A 21,576-nucleotide genomic window follows, 5' to 3' on the forward strand; every position below is an offset into this window, starting at 1 on the left:
GGCAATTTATCCAGGATCCTTACTGAAAATTATTGGAGACAAGGCTGCAGTTGCAGGCAGTGCCAAGGAAAAACATAATTTCAGGTCTCACACTCTGAATTTGCACAGAGAAGCACTGAGATGATTCTGCAAGTGAAATATCTGACCATAGGTCCTGGCTCCCCATTGCTGCAGTCCCCACACTATCCAGACCTTTCTGGATTAGACTATAATGGCTCAGAAAACTCTGTGGGTCACAGATGTCCTGTAATCCCCATTTTTAGAGACTGGGAATTGAAGCACGGGGAAACTACTTCTCACTGGGCCTGCTTTCCCCTAGCTGGTTATTGCCCTCACTGTAGTGGAGACATCCAGTTCTTTTCCTCTGATTAGGACATGCATTTTAATCTGCCCTCTTCAATGAGGTGAGAAATGCACGTGCTACTTAATGAGAACAAGCTGTTCAGATAACAAAGCTTAAAATAATAGAAATTTTATTCTTCCAACATCATCTGCCAACAAAAGTGTCCTAGTTATGGGACTAGATTGGAACCCAGCTCCTGTCTTCCTCACAGTGTTTTTTTAAATTATTACAATTTAAAAAAAAATTTAATTCTTTTTTATTATTCTCATGTTAGGCAATACTTGTAGAGTTCTGTGGGTGGTGACTGTTGTGGATACTGTGATTGCTACTGCAGGAGGGGTAGGAGACAGTCCAGATCATCTGTTCTTTGGTGCTGTCCAGATCCTGGTTCTTGCCACTGCTGAAGTGATGCAATACAGCACTGATGAAAGTATAGATAACTTCTGTATCAGAGAAATATGAGAAAAGCAAAACAAATACCCATAGAAGAATTTTGGACTGATAGAGAAAATTAATTTCATAATCACATTTAAAGCCCTCGCATATGCAAACAGGAAAACAGACTTACAAGGGACACATTTGCTACTTGTCCCTAGGTATTTGGCCAGGAACAATAGCATATTTTACAGGTAAATGCACCTGACAGCTGGATATTACGAGATTTTTGCAAACCACAGTGCAGTTATTCACAAAAGAGCCAACCCCCCAAGTAGTGCATGATTGAACTATAGCTCAGAGGTATCACGATGTGCTCACTGTGCAGTGGTGTGGCTCTTGCTATGTAATTATCTCACTCCAGCACAATTATTAACATAGGATTAAACAGTTGAGAGCCACCACTATAACCTTAACCAGCAGTGGAGTGTGTGCTCTATAATTTAGATGCTTGCAGGGAAGAGTTCACCCCAGGGCATCCATCCACCCTGAAGTAATTTTGTCATGTGTAGCTGTGGCTGCAATCCTCCTTCTCCTGAAATCAGGCTGGAAAGAGTGCTCCAGGCTTGTGTGTGTGTGGAGGCCTGACTCATGCTTCCCTTATGACCTTGTTTTCCACGGGCATTGTAACCAGCCCTGTGTGAAAAGCTTTTCCCTGTATAAGGCAGTAAGTTGTGCAGCACGTGATGGGAGTTTCTGATGCTTTCTGTCTATATAAAATGAAGTAAAGCAGCAGGGAGAGAGACTTTGGCCATTAAATATAATGTTGGATTTCAGATATGATCCTGTATTTCTATTGAGAATTAACATATTGGCTCAGGAGAAGGATCTGATCTGAGGGATTGTAGTGAAGCAGCAGCTTTTTTCTCCTATAGAAACAGCCATTAATGCCCCAACTGTATAGGGCCATTTGAGCACACACAGGCAGGAGGGTGGTCCCCTAAATACTACGTCTCTCCATCTTGAAAACTGGTTATTTGCCAAATCCTGCCATGCTCAGAGTAGCCCGTTGCCCATTTATTGCATCCAGGGTGGTCTGGGGCCCTTTCAGGATTTACAGCCCACGCAGCAGCCAGAGCTGTGGACAGGCTGCTCTGAGCTGCCCTGTGGGACAGGAATATCTGTGAGTAGCAGTCAGCTCCCGTCAGCCAGATGTTAGTGCTTGAGGCTTGTTATTTAGAGCTGCTGATTAGTCTCTCAGGCATTTTGCCCCCACGGTTCCTTTCTCGCTGTGCTGACGTTAGTCAGAGAGCGCCTGCAGATCACAGATGTTTGTTTTTCCATCCCTTTGTCTTTGCTTCTTCAACCTCACCAAGGCCTTTCCACTTCACCGCTGTGGCAATCCATGGCACTTCCATGTTTGGATGAGGGCTGGACCTGGTCCTCAGCTGTGCCTGTGCCTGTTCATCACCACTGGCTCCATCACCTCTCCTGGGGCTGCCTGTGTGGGGCACGGCAAACAGCTTCTTGCTGAGGTCCCCTCTTTGCTCTGGGCTTGCAGAGCAGCTCAGGATTGGATGCAGGTGCCATTTGTCAAGCCCCCGTATTTCGTGCAGCCTGATTTCATTGCTGCTACTGTCATTTCCCTCAAGGTTGCAGCAGGGAGAGGCTCCAGTCCTGCTCCTGCCACAGCAGAGGCGTCTCCGTTGAGTGCGTAAGCACCGTGTCACAGTTGTTTTCATAATACTCAACTTAGTTTTAGTGCCTCCTTCCCTGCTCTAAATTAGTTTCTCTGACTCATCCTCCAGAGGAATTTCTGTCTCTCCTTTAACTGTAGAAAGAGCCCAGAAGTCCAATGTTTCCTACCCAGGATCTAGGTTACATACATAAAGCAGGCTGGTGCAAAGACTATGCCAAGGGACCCACCAAGCACAGATAAATACAAGTCTGAGCATGGCCTTCTCACTCCTCCTATTCTTCTGGACTCAAATGAAGTGAAATGTCTCCAGCAGCTCCTATGGAAGCATAGAAGAGATGCAGACAGCTCCACATCTCTGCTTCCTGGTGGCACCGGAGGGCAGCAGGTTGCACTGGGGCATCTGCATTTGCTCTTTGAAATCCAGAAGCCTGCACAGCAGCAGGGCAGGCTTGGGGCTTCCAGCTGAGCCTGCAGCCAAGGAAATCCTATCTCTTTGCAAAGGCAGCTGAGCTGCAGCAACTCATGTGCAGTATGAAGCCAAGACGTCTGGAGCAGAGGGATTTACAGGGGAACGTGACTTTTATAGATCTTGCGTTAACTTTAAACATTTGCCTTTCTCAGCATGGGTTCTCCCCCTGTGCTTATGGCTGCCCCTGGGTATGATGTATTTTCTGGAGAGGAGACACAGACTCCACTTACAGTAAATGTCCATTTCTTTGCTTTTTTGAGAGGCAGCATTTAATGTGTTAGTCACACTGTGGCTGTTTGCCAATACCCATCCACTGCCTGCTGGGATTTGCTCTGCTTCTCTCTTTCCCCATTTTGACTTATATGTGGCAGTGAAACAAAAGTTTTCTTCAGCTTATATATAAAATTTATTTTATTATGTATTTACTGATCCCAGTACTTCCCTTCTTTTCTCAGCCACAGAGGCTGTGGGCTCTGGGCATTTGCACTCTGAACCTTCTGAGGGGTACATGGATCTCTGGCACAGCCTTACCCACAGGAGGTTCTGAATTTAAGCCCTTGACCAACCTTGTTTCACTGTTTGCATGTGCTCCCTATACTCCCACAGTCCCCATCTCCACCTGTTCTTTTGTACCTCTAACTGAGCCAAAGCTCAGCATACAGACATCCCTGCAGCGCCTGCCACACCGAGTCATCGGTCACCACTGTCAGGACCCCCAGGGAACTCCTGTGAGTTGTAACACATTAGTTTGAAATAAACCATATGTAATGTAAACACCCAAAACCAGGCATAACTCTAGTTTCAACTAATATTGTTTGCATGCAAATTAATATTGGTAAATTTAAATGTTTTGCTCACCAGCTGTTGCTGGTTCTCAGCTTCATCTGCATCTGGGGATGGTGTATTTGAATATATTGTACTTCCCTCACTGCTACTGTGCTGAAGGGTGTGTCCTGTTCATTTAACAGGACCACTGAATTAAATGAAGTTTCTAGAAGCTGTTGTAACACACAAGGTAAAGGTCAGTTTATTCAAAAATCAACACAGACATTTCAATAAATAGGAGCAAAGTGTAGATTGCTGTGCTGCCTCTGATCAGTAATTTCTCATTTCCCTGTTTTCCCACCAGTGAGAGGGAAGGACAAATACACTCTGGTTTTAGGTCTTGCTGGTTTTATTCCTTCCTTGGTATTTAATTAATTCTTTGTGTGTATGTGTGGGGGGAATGGTGACCTAATCCTATTGAAATATAAGCCAAGTAAAACAAGTTTAGATGGAGATGTGGTCACACAGCAACTTTCAGTTAGAGAACAATACACTTGGGGTAAGGTATATTGGTATAGTAGTTTTAGGCATAGCAGACCTAATTAGTTTTATTGTGATAATAATAATAATACTGGATGGGAAAAAGCTGAGTCGGAAATTAAAGTGGATAGCAAGTTTTGGTAAGTTTGGTATCTGTGGAAATCGAAAGTTTTTTGCATGTTACAGGGAAAAAAAGTCTCTTGCAGAGACTTTTGAAGCTCAGCTGAAATTGCAGCCATATCTCTGAGACTAAAATAAAATAAAAAAAAAGAAAAAGCAGTAACTTGGACATTTTCAGCATTGAGGCAGAGCAAAATGCAGAAATCTCTGAAGCAGCCTGTCTTGTAAAGTTGACTTAAAACCATGTTTGCTTGTTGAAACCGCAGAAAAAAGATTTTGTTCTTCCTTCCTCAAAACATTTTGCTTTAAGCTCAACACAGTTGAGCTGGGTAGTGCACTGTAACATTCAGGGTCATTTACCTGTAACTGAGCAGCTTAATACAGGCCTGCACTGTGTGCTCTCCTGGGATGGGACAGAGTCGTGTCAGGAATACCCAACACCCATGAATGGCACTTAGAAGGAACAAGGGCAGATGCTGCATTGCCCTGGATTGTGTTTGCAATTTCTATCTTGCAAACAGCTGCGTTGCAAAGCTTATGAGCTCGCTGTCCTTACAATGAGCTCCGGTATTTTTAGTGAGGGAGGCAGAGAAGGGTGACAAGGGTCTCAGCAAAGGGGCTGGCAGGGTTGGATCCCCTAATCCCGGGGGGCTAAACCTCTGGGAGGACTCTAAGACCCTCTGCTTCCCCTAGATCCATTCTCAGAGGGTACACATTGCCCAGTCGGGAGCTGGGAGCGGTGGGAACACAGAAGACACAAGGTGTGGGGCTGTGGTGCTGAGCACCGAGCCCAGCGCTCGGCGGCAGCAGCCAGGTGAGGAGGAGGAGGAGGAGGAGGAGGACGCAGCTCCTGCTAAACCACTTAGTCGCGAGACTTCACCGCCGCTCCCCTCCCAGATCCATCACCGCATTCCTGTGGCATCCAGGGCGAATAGCTCGGAGGAGCGCTTTCAAAGGAAACAAGGCAAGAGCGGAGTCACTCCGCCTCAAAGTGCCGGGGAAAAGCAGCGGGCTGGCTCTTGGTGTGCCTCCCTCGCTGTCTGCGTGGTCAGCGAGGAGAGGAAAGGGACTCGGAGATGACCCAGGATGAGATCGTACCCTGCAGGTTTATTTGTCTCTTCCTGGAGACCTTCTGTCTCCCACTGCCTGGGCAGGGAATTTAGGGATTTACTGTCAGGACTAACTTATCTGCTCTCTTGGCACAGGTGAGGTGCCTGTGGTTGGCAGTCTGGCTCATACCCTACACCTTTTTTTTCCCTTTCCTGTCTTCTTGATTAGTGTGGTTTCTATTCTTCTTAAGCCACTGCCTTTTTTCCTTCACAAGTATAGGGAAAAAAGTATTGATCCCTCCCTGGGTATTGGCAGTGACTCTGGACATGTTTCCAACTCCATCCCCACTCTTGGCAGAGGCGAGTGGGTGCGTCTGTCGCTTGGTATCTCTGTATCCTCCCTCTCAGAAGCATCTCAAGCTTCAGGGCTCAAAGTGCCAGGGCAGAAAAAGAAATGCCCTGGGACATGCTCTAGGTGTGGTTTGGAGCCAGGGACCTCTCTTCAGGTACCTCCAGGGTTGAGGGTCTTTTCACCAGCCCTGAAGTGCCTTCTGATCACCCTACACTGCAGACGAGAGCCACCAGCACCTCAGATATCTTCACACCAAGCAGAGGTTTAATGGAGGTTAGAACAAACAAAAGCTCTTTTTAAAGACTGCCAAGTGCGTATGAACATGGATTTGGGGCTGTTTCCAGGGCAAGTTGCTCCAAACCCCAAGAAAACTATCTGTATCCTGCCCTTGCAGTTCCAGGAAACCAGTGATGCCATTGCCATTTCATGGGACTCATGGTGGGATCCATCTCAGCCTGAGATACTTTCTAGGCAGGGGTCCCCAAAAGTGGTCCACCCAAGTGTCTGATGTAGGCAAAAAATGTCTTGGATGTGCCCCTTCCTCTCTGATGACTGTTGGGAAAGGTGACTTCCCTACATGCATCTTAGGACTTTAAAGTGAAAATCTGCTTTTAGTGAGGAATGCCATGAGGAGGAAAAACACTATTCACAGTGGTGAGACACTTTGAGGTGGTTATAACCTGGTAGATGCTTACTGCAGACAGTGCTTCATACCCCCTAAAAATCCCTATTTCTAATATTTCATATGAGCTGGAGAGTTGTGCTGCAAACATTACATTTCCCATGGCAAGCGCTAACCCAGCATTCAGTAAGGTAAGAACAGCCACAGTCATTTCTTTCTCCATCCAGGTCCTGTGTATCTCGGTGATTCATATGAGGCCCTAGGGTGAGATCCCACCTCATCTCCATTAATGCCAGTGGTGCTGGATATGCCCTTAGGACCCCAGTTCAGTTTCTTTGAAAGGTACAGTTCTGGCAGCAAGCAGAGGCGGTTTAACTCAGTACTGCCATGTGCCCACCACTTCACCCAACATGATGCTTTAACAGTGCTGACAGGGACTTTTCCATGCTTCAGCACGACTGTTAGCCTTGGCTGAAAAATCTCAGTAACTGGAGGTTAAGTCACTCCATCCCAAACCCAATAATCACTGCTGCCAGACCCCTCCTGCTATTCTTTGACTTCCCGTCCTTCTTTCCATGCAACATGCCTGTTCCCACATAGCCTGCCCAAAGGGGCTGAACAAAAGGAGAAAGTGATGCACAGAGTCTGAAATGTGGCCATGGCCAGGAAGGGTTCCAAGGGGATCTCTCTGGCCAGGAAGGGTTCCAAGGGGACCTCTCTGGCCAGGAGAGGTGAAGATCACCTGCATGAACTGTGTCGGACCCTTAGCAGTGTCCCCAGGGCACTGAGCCTGTCCTGCTTGCTGAGAGCACAGAAGGGATTGGCAAAGTGAGTCCTGGTGGAGCTAAAGACAAGTAAAGAGCTATGTTTGGGTCCTCAACCCCTTGAGAGAGTTCATGAATTGTTGCTGTGTTGAGACAAATAAAGCTGGAGGAACACACTTGGTGCTACTTAAAGTTTTGGTTTAAGATGCTTTATGTAACTTGAACAGCGGCAAAGCACAGAATAGCAAGTCAACACGCAGCAAACACACATGGTTTTGACCTTTTATGTGGAGCAGATTTGTAGCAGAGAATGGCAAAAGGAGAGCAGTGTGGAGATGTGGTGAGCTCACTGGGATGCAGATCAGGGCTGGCTCTGTATCAGGGCAGAATGTCTTTTCAGTCTCATTTTTTTTGCAAGATGCTCCCAATATGTTGTGCTGCGATGACGCTGTGTGTTGGATGCTAAGGGAATATCCTGGACACTCCTCTATGAGCAGTGTGGGTAATGAGAAAGATTTGAGGGCAAGAAAATAAAGTGACTTGTTTCCAGTTCTAAAACTATATCATGTCCATGCAAAGATCAGGTCTTCCTGTCACACATTTAAAAACATTCCCAATCATCTTGCCTGTAGGAATGTGACATCCTGTATTTAAATGTCAAAAAATGCTGTCTGATGTGTAAGATATTTTTAGGAGACCTGAAATAAAAGACTTTTAGGTTATGGAGTTCCAGTGCTTTATAGCAGTCTTGCCCATAAGGAGCACACAGGAGGAGCTACCTAGGACTGAACATTCTCTCCCTTTGGTAGGTGAAGGGCAAGACTTGCGTGCCGCTGCTGGGGTTTGAGTGTCTTGAACTCTTTGACACTAAATTCAGCCATTTATGGACAATTTGTGTTAGATGACCACTACCATCACATCTTTATCCATGGGGCACTTTCTAGCCACTGTCCCATTCAAATCAAGCTTGTAGAAAGCAGATGTGTGTCTGTCAGTCAGTCAAATGTATATATACATCAGTTCAGGGTGTTTGGGTTTGCATGCCTACACTGAGATGCTCCAAAAATCAGCTTGTTAGGTTAGTGGTGGGACTCAATGATCTTGGAAGTATTTTCTAACCTTAGTGATTCTTTGACTCTGCTCTGTTTATTACAGCGCAGATTTCTTTGGCAAATGGACAGATTTTGTAAATGTCGTGGATGCAGTGAAACTTAAAAATGGGTTTATTTGTGATATGGTCTCTCAGACAAATACTCAAATGTGTTTAATACGCAGTTTCACAGCTGTAGGCTGGCTGGGATAAATCCTAAGGATCTGTATGATTCCTGTGCACCCTTTCTTGTTGCATCTCCTTGGTACTGCTCTGGGCTCGAGCTGAACCACTGCTGAGGATGCCTTGCTAACAAAACTGTGGAACCTTCAGACCTGCAGACATGTCTCCAGATCACACAAATCTTCTGAACTGTGGGTCACTAGAATGTAAATTTTGCAGGGAATTTGTAAAATAACCTTTGTCTGAGGAGTCATTTCCTGGTCCTTGTGTCCATTTCCCAGGTCTGTGGGTATGTACACCATGCTAAATCTGGCACTTCAGAGCTGCTGCTTGACTGTCTGCTGTTGATACCTTGTGGGAACAGGAACTGTCAGATATACAACCTTTCCCATCCTTTCCTTCAGTGATACCAAGTGGAACTGGCTCTGTGACTTTGCTGCTGGAGATTTCACTGTCCTTTAAGGGTTGTGTAAAAAACCCCACCCCACCTTCTGAAGTGCGGCTGACATGACAAGCTGTCATGGGGAAGGGGTGCATAGGTCACTCCTGGAAACAAAATCGAGTTTTCTGTAGTTTATTAGAGCTTTTGGGCAAAGATTTGATCTTAATGGTCATCAGTGGAAACTGTACACATTTGTGGCTGCATGAGGTCAGACAAAATAGGATGTGGAACCGTGTCTGTAGACGCAATCCATAGGAATGACTGCAAGACACAGGAATTTCTCATCCATCTGTAAACAAAAAGTGTTCAAGTAGCAATATGGACTGGTTGACTTCTCACCTGCCTGTTCAGCTGCAGGGTTAGTTATATAGGCTGTGCTGAGCTCACAGCAGTTGCACAGTTCTCAGTACCAGTTTAAAAATAATTTGATTGCACCCATGTGAACCACAGCTCCAGCAGTAACAGCAAGGTAGGACAGTATTCATATTTAAACATCATCCCTACTGCAAAACCCTGCAAAAAATGCTGTTTGTAACCAGCCAGTGAGTGAGAGGACCCCAGCTTGTTATTTCTCCCCATGTAGAAGGAACAAAGGGGTTATTTTCCAGCTGGTAGTCATGCAATTGCAGGCAGGCATCCAGTTGTCAAAAGGGCCTTTCCTGTCACTTGCCCTGTTGGCAAACAAAGCCCTGCATGTCTGACAGTTCCTCAGTTTTTTGTAACTGTGCTGTTCCTGTGATCTCTCTGGATATCTCCAGATAACTTAAGAACTAAACTGTGTGTTCCAAACTGGAGAGTAAGGATCTTGAAGAGGAGCAGCATAAGCAAATGAGCTGGCTAGGTTTTTGATGGTGTTTGAGAAGTTTCTGAGCAGCTCTGTAGAGCTGATCTACCTCTGCTGATAGAGGACCAACCTTAAAAGGTTTGGGAGAGCCTCTGGGCTCTGCCATCAGCCATTACCATTGCCCCACCAGCTGGCCCAGGCAGATGAGGCACAGTTGGGTTCACACAGCCTCCCACTTCAGCTGCATGAAGTATTTGTTCCTCTGTATTGGACTCTGGCATATACCATGCCTATCACTGCATCCATGGAAAATGCAGGAAATCCCTCATGAAGTAGAGTTTCCACTAATGTCTTCCCAACAAACATATTTCCCTAACTCAGTGTCCTCCTTTACAGGCATTTAAATTCAAGAATTACTCTGCTTGAGGTTTTGCAAGGGTTTGGCAAACACAAAAGCCAAGATGTGCTGACTGTTTTCAAGCAGCTCTGGGAATGAGCTGTGATCAAAACCAAAGTTCCTCCTCTTCACTGCAATTTCTGGCTCTCTATCTGTGAGCTCCCCATCACCCTTGTATGCATTTATGAAAAAGTCCCAGTGAGGGAACACTCAGGGCAAGCATTTGCCTTATGGCAAAGCCCCACAGTGCTTTTGCACAAGAAACAAGAGTTTCCAAGGGATGGGAAGGAGTTTCTGTGTTTGTGTGACTGGCCATGGTTTTCCTCTGCTGGGGGTTTCCAAAGCAAATGAAATGTTATTCATCAAAGCAGGCTCCCTCCCCAACTTTCAGTTGTTGAAAATACTACAAAGTAAGATGGAAAGAAACATGTAATCCTTCATCATCACAGTGAGGATTTACTTGTTTATTTAGAGTCCCTGTCTGTTCCAAATGTTTTGCCAGAGAAAGCCCATCCAGACTCCAGGAGTGCTTGATACACACACAAAAATTTCTAGATGTATTTAGATGAATCCATCAGAATACTCTGCCTTTCCTCCCGATGCACCAGTGCAGCAATAATATGGAAGTCCCACATGCAGAGTATCTCAGGATGCTTTTTTAGAAGAAAAAGGAAGGAGGAACATGACCCTGGGCAGAAACAGATTCCAGTGTGGCTCCCCTAGATCATAAACTTTTGGTGGGGCTATCCTTGAGCTCCGGGTACCTCTTATTTTTGTGCTTGGAAAACATGTTCCAGGTAGAAGTGGCACTTGGTGCCTCTGTGGTCAGTATAACGAGGGAGTTGTGTCCCTCTGCCCTAGGAGGTAGAGATCAGCTTCTGAAAGATTGTCTCTACAGATGTTACAGGGGAAACAGAGAGGAGCCTAGGCCTGAGTCTCACTTTGAGCTGCTTAAGGGAAGGCAGCTGAATCCCATCCCCCGTACATTGTGTGTCAGGCACTTAACTCCTTTGCATTGAAACTGGCCAGCAACCTTTTCAGCTGGTGTTTCTCACTCCTGCTGCCACCTCCACAAAAAGGAAACAAGTGAGAGGAGGCCATAAACATGGCAATCACACACAGCTGAGATGAGATAAACCTTTTAGGTCATCCTAGGAGGAGGCAGAAGACAAATAATTGCCCAATAGGTGTTTTGCATTTGGATCATCATTCAACCCACTACTTTTGAAAATACCATGAGCTTCTCTTCTAGTGGTGCTTTGGGGGCAGCACCTTTGAAGCCATCTCTCTTTTCTACCCAAGAGCCATCAGCATGAGTGAACATCAAAAGCCTGATGTCCCTACTGGGGGCAATATTGCAGTAATTTGGTGTAGGGTAGAGTGGGAGGAGGCAGTTTTCAGCTGGTGACCCCCACTACATAATCACTTCTTTTAAAATTATGGAATCTTGAATGCTTCATAGACTGCTGAGTTTTTACCCTTTAGGGTTTTGTCTTAAAGAAGCCCATATAAAGAGATATTTAAGACAACTCTGTTCTTGACAAGGCAAATTAACCTGTTCTTTGTTTTGCAGGTGCTGCTTTTATTTCACATGTTGACATAAAGAGAAAGGGCAGGCTCTTGTCAGAATCTGGGTTTGCTATGCTGAATCAAATCTAGAGCTTTCCAAGAGTGACACCCCTTGGCCTGAACTCCAGTTTCATACCAGAAACAGGGCAGCCTTCCTCCATAAATTCAATGTAGCCTCGGTGGGCTGGACAGGTCTGTCAAAACAATTAATAAAAGTATTTGTGAATCAGTAGTATAATTAAGTTCTGCAATTTTGGGTCTTACCTGAATACAGAAGTGAAAGAGAGGATTTTACTGAAGATGGTATAAAAAATGTAATAAAAATTTAAAAAAAATGCAGCATTCTGCTTTTGCAAAGTTGTGAGGTGTTTCAAGGGACACCTGAATGAACCCTTGCTTTGATAAGATTTTGTGTAGTGCTCACCTGTGACTATCTCCTTTCTGCTGTCCCTTCAGCTCATGTGCTCCTCGGTGCAGAAGGCCCTGTTTGAGGAGGAGGACAGAGTGAAGAAGCTGCAGCAGAAAGTGGCGACGCTGGAGAAGCGCAACAAGCAGCTGCGAGACAGAGTGAAGAAAGTCAAGAGGTCCCTTCGGCAAGCCAGGAAAAACACCAGGCACATGGAGCTGATGAATCGAAAGCTCAGTGAGAAACTTTCCTCTGCAGGAGGTCAAATCCCCTATATTAACTCTCTGAAGCAGGAGAACTCCCATTCTACCTACCTGAAAGTATAATGCAAGGGTAAGTGCTAAGGCCAATGAGAGTGGTGAATTTTGCCTGCATTAGATCAGGATCTGGCCCTCACACCTTGTCCATGCTGTGCTTCAAACCTCGCATGGAAAATGAATCTGAACTTGCTTTAAACACAGTGCTGAGTTTAAACAGGAATGCCAACCCGATTTGGCACAGCCCAAAGCCATGTCCTCGCTGTCCTCAGGGGACACAGGGCCAGACAGTCATCTGTGCTTCTCCTTCCTCACCCACCTCCACCTCCATCACCAGCTTTAGGTTGTCTTTGATGGAAGTGCCAGCCCAGCCTCCTGGGCCATTGCAGGCACTTGACACATGAACTCTTCTTGCCAGCTTACCTCTCCACATGGGCTGGGCAAGGAAGGTCTGAGAACATAGAGATGGATCTGTGGGAAGGATGCAGGCATGAAGGCTCTTTGCTCCATCATCACCCCCAAGCTCTCAACCATGCTTAAGTTTGACTTAAGTCTACATCCAATCTCTGGGCAAAGACTATGTCCAAGACACAGTCAGTCTGGGCCACTCTTCACCTTGAAGTATGGATGTGCCCAAATTGTCTTAGGGCTGTTTCTATAAATCCCTGAATATTCTAAATATCTAATAATTTTTATTTTACCAAGAAGTGCCTCAAGGCTCTCAGCAACTCCCTCAGGTGCCTTTATTGTTGGTCAGCCAACCAGGTTAGAAACCAAATAATTTTGGAACTGTGTTTAGAACCTAATCCAGCTCCTCCAGTAAGAAGTGGACTTAGCCTGACTATTAGTGGATGTTGGATCAGGCCCAGCAGACAATTTCAGATCCCATTTTCAAGCAGGTTTAACTTACAGTGTGGACAAGGCTCCAAGTTTTGTATTCACTGTTTGAGGTATAATGGAGGTTGCTGGGCAACCTCACTTAGTTACACTTAGAGACTGTAGAGACCACATCAATAACAACAGGGCATTAAAAAATTAGTTAGTTTATATATGTATATATTTTAAAATTCAATAGAAAATATTTTTATTACACATTTGATATAGTCTAATTTCTTAAAAGATGAAGTAAAACCTGTTCCTTGGTTGTCTTGTTAAAAAAAGTCCATCATATCCTTTATCAGACATTTACCAACTGAATTCTGCTCAAGCAGCATCGGTTAAGGCATCAGTATCTATGGCTGACAATGTTTTCAGCTGTGTTAATGAACCATGTCTTGTGTCTTGGTACTCACCCCACCTTCCTTCATAGCAGGGCACCACAAGGAGAGAAAGGTAGAAGAGCTTTTCTGGTTTTCTTCCCTTCTCAAAATAGTTTTTCTTACTCCCAACATGAGACCCAAGTGCAGATATGCTTCATGCTTTTTGACAGGGGCAGATGGTCCTTGCCCAGCCCTGAGCAACACTCAGTCTTGTCAGGGCTAAACCCAGTTTGTACAGCGTGGACTGGTCCAGGTGATCTTTAGCATGGAGGTGAGGCCTTCAGAGAGCAGTGTGCAACCCACTGCTTTGCTCCCAGCACTCCACACTTTACCAGATCACTGCATGTTTTCCCTGCTGTGTCTCAGCACTCAAAATTAAAGTATATCCAGGCTACAGCCCTGCTGGACCATGCTGTGACCATCCCTACACTTGGAAAAGCCCATATCAGCTTTCAAACATGAGCTTTAGTCCAAGATGAACTCAGAAGTTGACTCTTACTACCTTCCTAATTTGCTCATTTTGGAAACACAGCTTTTTTTTTTCCTCTTAAAATAATATTGGCATTTCTTAAAATTCTGACTCCTCCACAACCTGCACTGGTTTCAAAGGCTTTGCCTACCACATCAGCACAATTTGAGTTGTTTTATGCTGTAGTCAGCGATGCTGTTTCCTGAGAATTCCTACAGAACTAAGGCTTCCCTAGAAGCCATCAAGAGATTTTAATTCCAAAATTTAAATCCATAGAAAAGTAACTACTTTTTTATTAGCTTGTTTCTGGTTTCTAAACTGCTGTTTAAATAAATGAACTGGTTTTCCTGGGATAGGTATTAAAAGCTTCTGTTTTAATTTTTTGTTAAGAAAAATATTCCCTCCGATATTCATTCATGTTTTATAAATGTCTGCATAAAGCTGAGAAAGTATAATTAATATAGTGACACCTTTGCTATGCTTATGGATTTTCCAAACACAGTGTTTTCCTTCTGGTTGGTGTTTCTGTCACTTGATGAAAAGATTGAAATTTTCTTCCTATTTCCCCCTTTGCCTAGCTTAAAAAAAAAAGTAAAACATTTTGTTCTCCTTGTCATTTTTGTGAGAATTTTGTTACTTTGCAAAGAAAACAAAAACAACTACTCCCAAATGCAAAGTCCAAATGCAACCCAAATGTCCTTTCTGGGTATAAAACACAAAAATATTGTTTTCCTGTGAGTTTTTTCCTTTCATTCCTGCTTGGGTTTGGATCATTTCCAGAGATAAGGACTAGCAGTCAAATCAGATCACAATTTAACCCACTGGACAAGTAACAGGGGATGTCAAGCCCAAATAAAAATGCTGTTAAAGTGTCATAATTGATTGCCTGTCCCTGCTGTTGACAGTATCCAGAGAGTGACCAGGAAACACAAGTGGGCTGAGGAATTTGGGTTGTGTCTCTCCAGGCTGGTACACGTCACAGAGGGCCCAACACATACTATAATTTTTAGACCCATTCTATAGCAACTTCAGGGATCAGCTGATCTGGAAACCTGCAAAGTGAGCAAAACAGCTAATCTGGAAACCTGCAAAAACAACAAAATTTCATAGCATTTCCAAAATTAATGCAAAAGGCATGATTGGGTATGTTCTTGTTGAAGAGCTATGAAGGAGGGACTGAGAGGCAGGGATGCAAAGGAGATTGACAACCCACCCAGTTTTGCCGGGGAATGGTGTAGGAAAAACACCCCCCAAAACATCCTGGTAAAAAATAAGAAAGACAAAAAACTCCAGTTGGTTCAAAACAACACTAAAAGTGTCAGCCTCCCTATGAGAAGTTCCAAGATGCTTTACAAATCAATAACATCTGCTTTTGCAAAAAAACATATCAGGAGCTTGAAGGCTGCCAGAACATCTGCAGGGACAGTGATGGGGTTTCCAGAGCAGAGAAAGCCAGAACTGGAAACAAGGATGGGATTTTTGGCATCTCTGTTCACCATCCAGGAATTTAGGGATGCTTTTGTGGAAAAGTCAATTTTTCCTGATGGATCCAGAGAATGACAAGAAGGGAAAGAGCAAAATTAATTGTAACAGGACAGAGTAATAGTGACAAGGACAGAGAGAGAAGAGGGAGAAGAGAAAGAGAAGAGAAGAAGCATGACAGAAAGAAACAGGAGGAGGGAAATTGTCCTCTTTGGAATTGTCCTCTTTTCAGCATCATCACGTCTCCCTCATACTATTTCAGTCACAACTTTTGCAGGGCTTGTGTGTCTCACCAGAGCGTATGTGGGTAATTCAGATGCTGCTCTGCACCCAAGAACACCTTTTGTTTTTAGACTTTACGACTGAATTTTCTGCTCATTTGTTTGGTTTGGTTTGGTTTGGTTTGGTTTGGTTTGGTTTTTTTAAGTGGATCTTTGTAGAACAAAGTACATCAAATAAACTGTTCTCATAAATCCCAAGCACCATCCTGATTTAATAACCCTACCTGGGTATCTGGGGAAGAACCACATAGTAAAGGGGGATTTATGGAGAGCAGAGCATGTTAGCAGCATTCTTTGCTCCTTAACACCAAACCATTAAGAAGAAAATGTCTTCCATATGTTTGAACAATAATTTAGAGAAATACTTTTGTTATTCTGTTTGGGTTGTAGCAGAAGGGGGGTTTGGAACAGAAGAGCACATCAGTGTTTTAGAGCTGAATCAGTAAAGCCCATTTCTAATACATAAAACTTCATGCCAAGCTAGGTAATCTCCCATTAATGAGGCAAAGGACCCCAAATTAATTTTCAAAAGTAGGAGAAAAAACATAAAGGGAGAACTGTGACAAGCAGATAAAACTGACAACGTATGTAATTTTTTCTTAAAACAAATCCAAGTAATTGCAAGGAAATTTCATTTTCCTCCCCATTTAACCCCAATTATTTTCATTTAATCACAGAAATGTAGCTATTTCCCTCCAAACCAGACTGCTTTGCGTGTGAAACATCGTTTCCAACATGCGCTTGGGTTCAGGCATGTTCCTAATCCCCTAAAACAAACAGTGAGCAGGACAGCACGTCCCAGCATGTGTGGCACTGCTGGGAGGGCTCATTGGCTCTGCTTCCATTGGCTGTGCAGCAAGCCAGGCCAAGCCATCCCAACAGAGCGTTCCCAGGTGGCATTGGAGCCAATGTTATGCGAAGACAGACACAACAGGGATTTAGTGGGGTGGGAGCAATGCTGTCTTTGTGAGGAATTACCTTTTTGTGAATCACGATTTGGTGCAGATGACACCAGCTTGGGTGAGACTGTTGATTTGCTTGAGGGTATCCCTGCAGAGGGATCTGGACAGGCTGGATCAATGGGCTGAGGCCAGTTGTATGAGATTCAGTAAGGGGAAATCCTGCACTTCAGTCACCACAACCCCATGCAGAGCTACAGGTTGGGGGAAGAGTGGCTAGAAAGCTGCTCCACGGAAAAGTACCTGCGGGTGCTGATTGAACAAGCTGGCTGAACATGAGCCAGTGTGTACACACCCAGGTGGGCCAGAAGGCCAGTGGTGTCCTGGCCTGTATCAGCAACAGTGCCCAGCAGGACCAGGGAAATGATTGTCCCCTTGAACTCAACACTACTGAGGCTACACCTTGAATTCTGGGTTCAGTTTTGCCCTCTCACTACAAGACAGACATTGGAGGTGCTGGAGCATGTCCAGAGAAGGGCAGTGGAGCTGGAGAAGGGTATGGATAACAAGGCTGATGAGGAGCAGCTGAGGAAGGGGGGGGGGCTCACCCTGGATAAAAGGAGGCTCAGGGGAGAGCTTATGGCTCTCTACAACTACCTGAAAGGAGAGTGAGGTGAGGATCTTCTTACAGGTAGCAAGTGACAGGACAAATGGAAATGGCCTCAAATTGTGCTGGGGGAGGTTTACCTTGAATATAAGAAAAAATTTCTTCACTGAAAGAGCTGTCAAGCCCTGGACCTGGAAGTGATGGAGTCACCATCCCTGGAGGTATTAAAAAGATATGTAGATGTGGCACATGGGGGCATGATTTAGTGGTGAACATGACAGTGCTGGGTTAACTGTTGGACTCAAAGATTTTAGAGGTCTTTCAGTGATTCTATGTGGGGACATGGTTTAGTGGTGGACTAGGCAGTTTTATGTTAACAATTGGACTCAATAATCTTAAATGTCTTTTTAAACCTAAATGACTCAATGATTCTGTGACTTGATTGATTTTCCATTACATAGGCTTGGTGGCATCACACCAAGCTTCATCTGATGAGAGTGTTTTAGCAACTTCTTGCTGCTTTGCTTAATGTCAGTTCCACCCAATGCCATCTTCCCCTTTGGTTATCTGCCTATGGATAGTCATTTGTCTTTTTACTGAAGTTTTCCATAAACAAAGAGCCATTTCTCAGAACAAGCTGTTGTTGGTGAATAATTGTTTTGCAATGTTAAAATATAATCAGTGAAGGGACATTTTCTTTGGCAGACTCCTGCTTTGAAGTCATGACAAAATCTGGCAGATGTCCCTTCACAACCTTATAGGCCCCTACCCCAACAAAAATCAGCAGGAAGCCTTTGAAATGTTTTGGGTTTGCAATGCACATATGCTCAGCAAAGCCTTTGGAGTGCTGCATGTCTAAAACCACAGCTAATGCACTAAGTGAACCTTCCTGAGCCTGGCTCTTCCTGGACAGTCGAGCTGCCATAGATGGTAGCACAGCCAGCCATGCCAGAGCTGTTAAAAGCAGATTTTTATTGCATCTTCAGCTCCAGGATGCCTCTGCAGTGTCCAGGGGCTGATGCATATGCTGGGGGAGATGCCATGAGGATGTTCCAATAAGTTCAGAAAGGAGCGGAGGAGTAGCTACAGGAGATACAGTGAAGCTGGAACACTCCTAGGGCCAGAATTGCTCTTACAGAGGTGGGCAACAGTACCTGGATGGGAAACATGGAAAAGAGGAGAGCCATTTGCTATACACAATCCATCAGAAATATGTGTAAGGGAGTCCAAAGGTCCCCCCTGGTGAGGAGTCAGTTGTGTCACTGACATTTCTATGAAGTAAGAGATGGTGTTGGTTTGTTTAAAAAAATGCCTGCAAAGGGTTGACAGGCGCTGAGTGTTCAGGGAAGGTGCAGGGAGGTGGAGGATGCTGCAGGCAGTGCAACACAGGAACTGAGCAAAAGCCAGAGCATCCAACCCGCTCCCTCCAAGCTCACTAGAACCTCCTGCTTCTCTGGACAAGTGTTTGAATACCAGACACATCTGTGATTTCAAAGCTTAACTTTGGATTACTGAGAAAAGTCTCTAGTTTTAATGAAGACAGATCCAAGATTATGTGTTAACAGCACAAGTCTACTGGAGATTGAGGAAACTCCTCTAACCACAAGCTGGACAGAACTGTGGGCTCAGCTGGTGCTGTGCCCACAAACCCGGCCACAAATACTACCAGAAAACCACATATTAGTTCAGGCATGTGGATATGTGACTTCTATTTCACTCACCTCATCTGGCCAGCAAGGAAGGCATTTGGATCCATTAGGCTGATCTGCAGCCACCAATACTGATCTGCCTCTTCAGCCCTCCAATCACCTTCATACCAGGGTCCAGAGCAGGTTTTGTCTTGTCTCAAAATTTGGTAAATAGAGTGTGTATGAGCTGCAGTTCTGCTTGCAATTACCCAGGTATGTGCAAGACCAGATGAGAATTGAGTGGACGGTTTCCTACAGCTTTTCTTTCTGACTGTCAGACAGGTGATTGCTGACTGTACCCTCTGAAAGTCAGCTTTGCCAGCATCCTGCCCTCTTCACACCCAGCACATCAAGTCACTCAGAAACAGGTCACCTCAGTGAACACGAAATCAAAAGCACCTCATCACACACACTGGAATAGACAAGCCCTGCAAGCAGGAGGGGGAAAGTAGCCCAGACCACCAGCACTGAGTGAAGGAGTTCTGCTTCAAATGAACTCCCCCCTCCTTTCCACCAATGGAATTCTCTGAGGGTTTTGCATCAGAATTTGCACTGTAGCAGCTCACAGATCTACTAAGTTTTCTGCTGCTACCATGTCCCCCTATGGTCCCCTGTCCCTGCCCCTTCTCTGGGTGGAACCTACTCCATTACCATCTGCCCACCCTGTGTACTTTGCCTGGTGAAGGGACACCACCACATACAGTCACCCTCTCCCCCCATGCTTCTCTTCAAATGCTGGCCCAACTTCAAGACCCCTGCTAGTGTGTTTCTCTATGCCTTCTCTCACCAGCAGAGAGAGGTTATTACTCATGTCATTCTCTTCTGGATTATGGTAGTAGGGCATCAATCAGAAATGCTATGAGACATTTTGTACTTGAGTGTGTTGGCTCCATTCCCACCAACTTTGTCCCTGACTGTGTCTGTGGAATCTCAGAAGATGTGGAGCTGGCTTGTGAGGCCCACAAGAGGCCAGGACAAGTCCTTCATATCTGTGCATGTGTTCACTTTCACCAGGAGCAAATCCATCCATGAACAGTGAGTTGACAGCTGGGTCTCTGCAGGGAGTGGGCAGGCATTACAGTGAGACATGTTGATCTTCAGTGCCCTGCTCTCCACTTCATGTGCAGATTGTGGACCCAGTTTTCCTCACACATCAGGCAGGAGCAGCAATGGCAATCAAGACGCTGCTGATACCCCAGACAAACTTGACTTTGCCAAGGTTGTGACACATTACAGCTGCATACTTATATTAGGTTGAAATAAAGCTCAGCAATCAGAGCTGACCTTTTCTAACTCCAAAATATCTAACCTCCAAAAATGCCCAGCTTACCTGCAGCCCTTGGCAAAGCCCCTTCTGGGAGAGAGAGCCTCTGTCAGACATGTCTTGTATCAGCAGATGGCCAGGAGCTGCACAGCTCCAGCTTTAGCTCCAGGGAAAGAACCAGCATGGAGAGCAGTGGATAAGTGACCATTTCAGTGATTCAGCTGACCTCGAGGCATTGCTTTTGGGTGGCAACTTGGCAGCAGGGTGGAGTGGAGGTGAGCTCAACCCATTGCTGTCAGCGTCCAGAGCACACAAAGTGGCCTGGCTCCTTTTCTTCACTTCTAATTGCTCTTACAGACTCTTGAGATCTTTTCTGCAAGAAAGGCAGTCAAAAGGAAACCAAAAACCACATGGTTTTGGAGGGCCACCAGCTGCCCAAGTGCAGCCCATATATCACAGTCTGGGAACAAATGCAACAAAATACTTCACCTTTCCACTGACTACATTGACTCATTAAAATGCTTCAAGCAAGGCTTTGCCTGAGGCCCTTCCTCTCAAAGTCAAGTAAAGGCACCAAGATGGATGTAAATTCATACAGTAGTTCAGTGGCAGGTCTGCATAAGAGAATTCAGGGATCCATGACTTTTGGCACCTGCTTGTTTCTAAAACTGCCACTACCCAAGTGGAGCAGGGAGGGGAGGTGCCAGCACAGCAGAGATACAGACCCTTGCAGAGTGTGAATCAGAGGGGTCTGCAATGGGTGCTAATACTTGGGTTGGTTATACAGACAGGAAAATACCTGTATCAGCAAAAGGGATGGGAAAATGTGCTCTTGGCTGGAGCCAGGGAGGTCTTTTCTGCTCCTCAGTGTCAAGAACTCTTTTGACAATCTTCAGCTATTGAAGGTCTTTACACAGTCCACACACAGAATGTATGTCTTTCCTCTGGACTGCCATGATTTGGGACTTCTTATACACCCAGCCTGCCTGATAGGAGGCCAAGTGGGGAATACTTCCTGATAGGAACCACTTTCCTGGCAGGAATCACTTTCCTCATAGGAACTTTGCTGTGACCATGCACAGAGGATGAGGAGCACTTGGGCAGGTAAACCACCACCTTGCAGCATCTGCCCCACTGGCTCTCCCAGTGCTCCCCATACAAGCAGAGGTTTGAAGCCCATTGCTTTTTCTGTGTCCCCTTGCAGGGCAGACATGCTCTTTGGAGACCAGAGAGGATTGTTGACATTTCTTTTCTGTTTTGTTTGTTTTAGCAGATAGGCCACAGTCCAAACCCTGTTTTTTATAGGACTCAGTCAATCCTGTCTCTGAAGTTTGTAAGTGTCTGCTCTGTCATCTGCTCTGTTTCCCTCACCCATACACGCATCACACAGGCTGCAAAGGA

The 21,576-nt window shown here is 45.2% G+C and overlaps 1 protein-coding gene across 1 annotated transcript in view; it reads left to right on the forward strand.

The window, feature by feature from the left end:
• The window catches only part of CCDC3 (coiled-coil domain containing 3), a 37,923-nt gene extending 23,353 nt beyond the window's left edge, over window positions 1–14,570 (forward strand). Inside the window, exon 3 of the mRNA XM_071552798.1 lies at window positions 12,020–14,570. Within this exon, the coding sequence (XP_071408899.1) occupies window positions 12,020–12,295 (276 nt within the window). The 3' untranslated portion in view covers window positions 12,296–14,570. The remainder of the gene's footprint in view (window positions 1–12,019) is intronic.
• Window positions 14,571–21,576: the final 7,006 nt, after the last annotated feature.

Source organism: Pithys albifrons, chromosome 3 (assembly GCF_047495875.1).
Source record: "Pithys albifrons albifrons isolate INPA30051 chromosome 3, PitAlb_v1, whole genome shotgun sequence".
In the NCBI taxonomy this organism is placed as follows: Eukaryota; Metazoa; Chordata; class Aves; order Passeriformes; family Thamnophilidae; genus Pithys; species Pithys albifrons.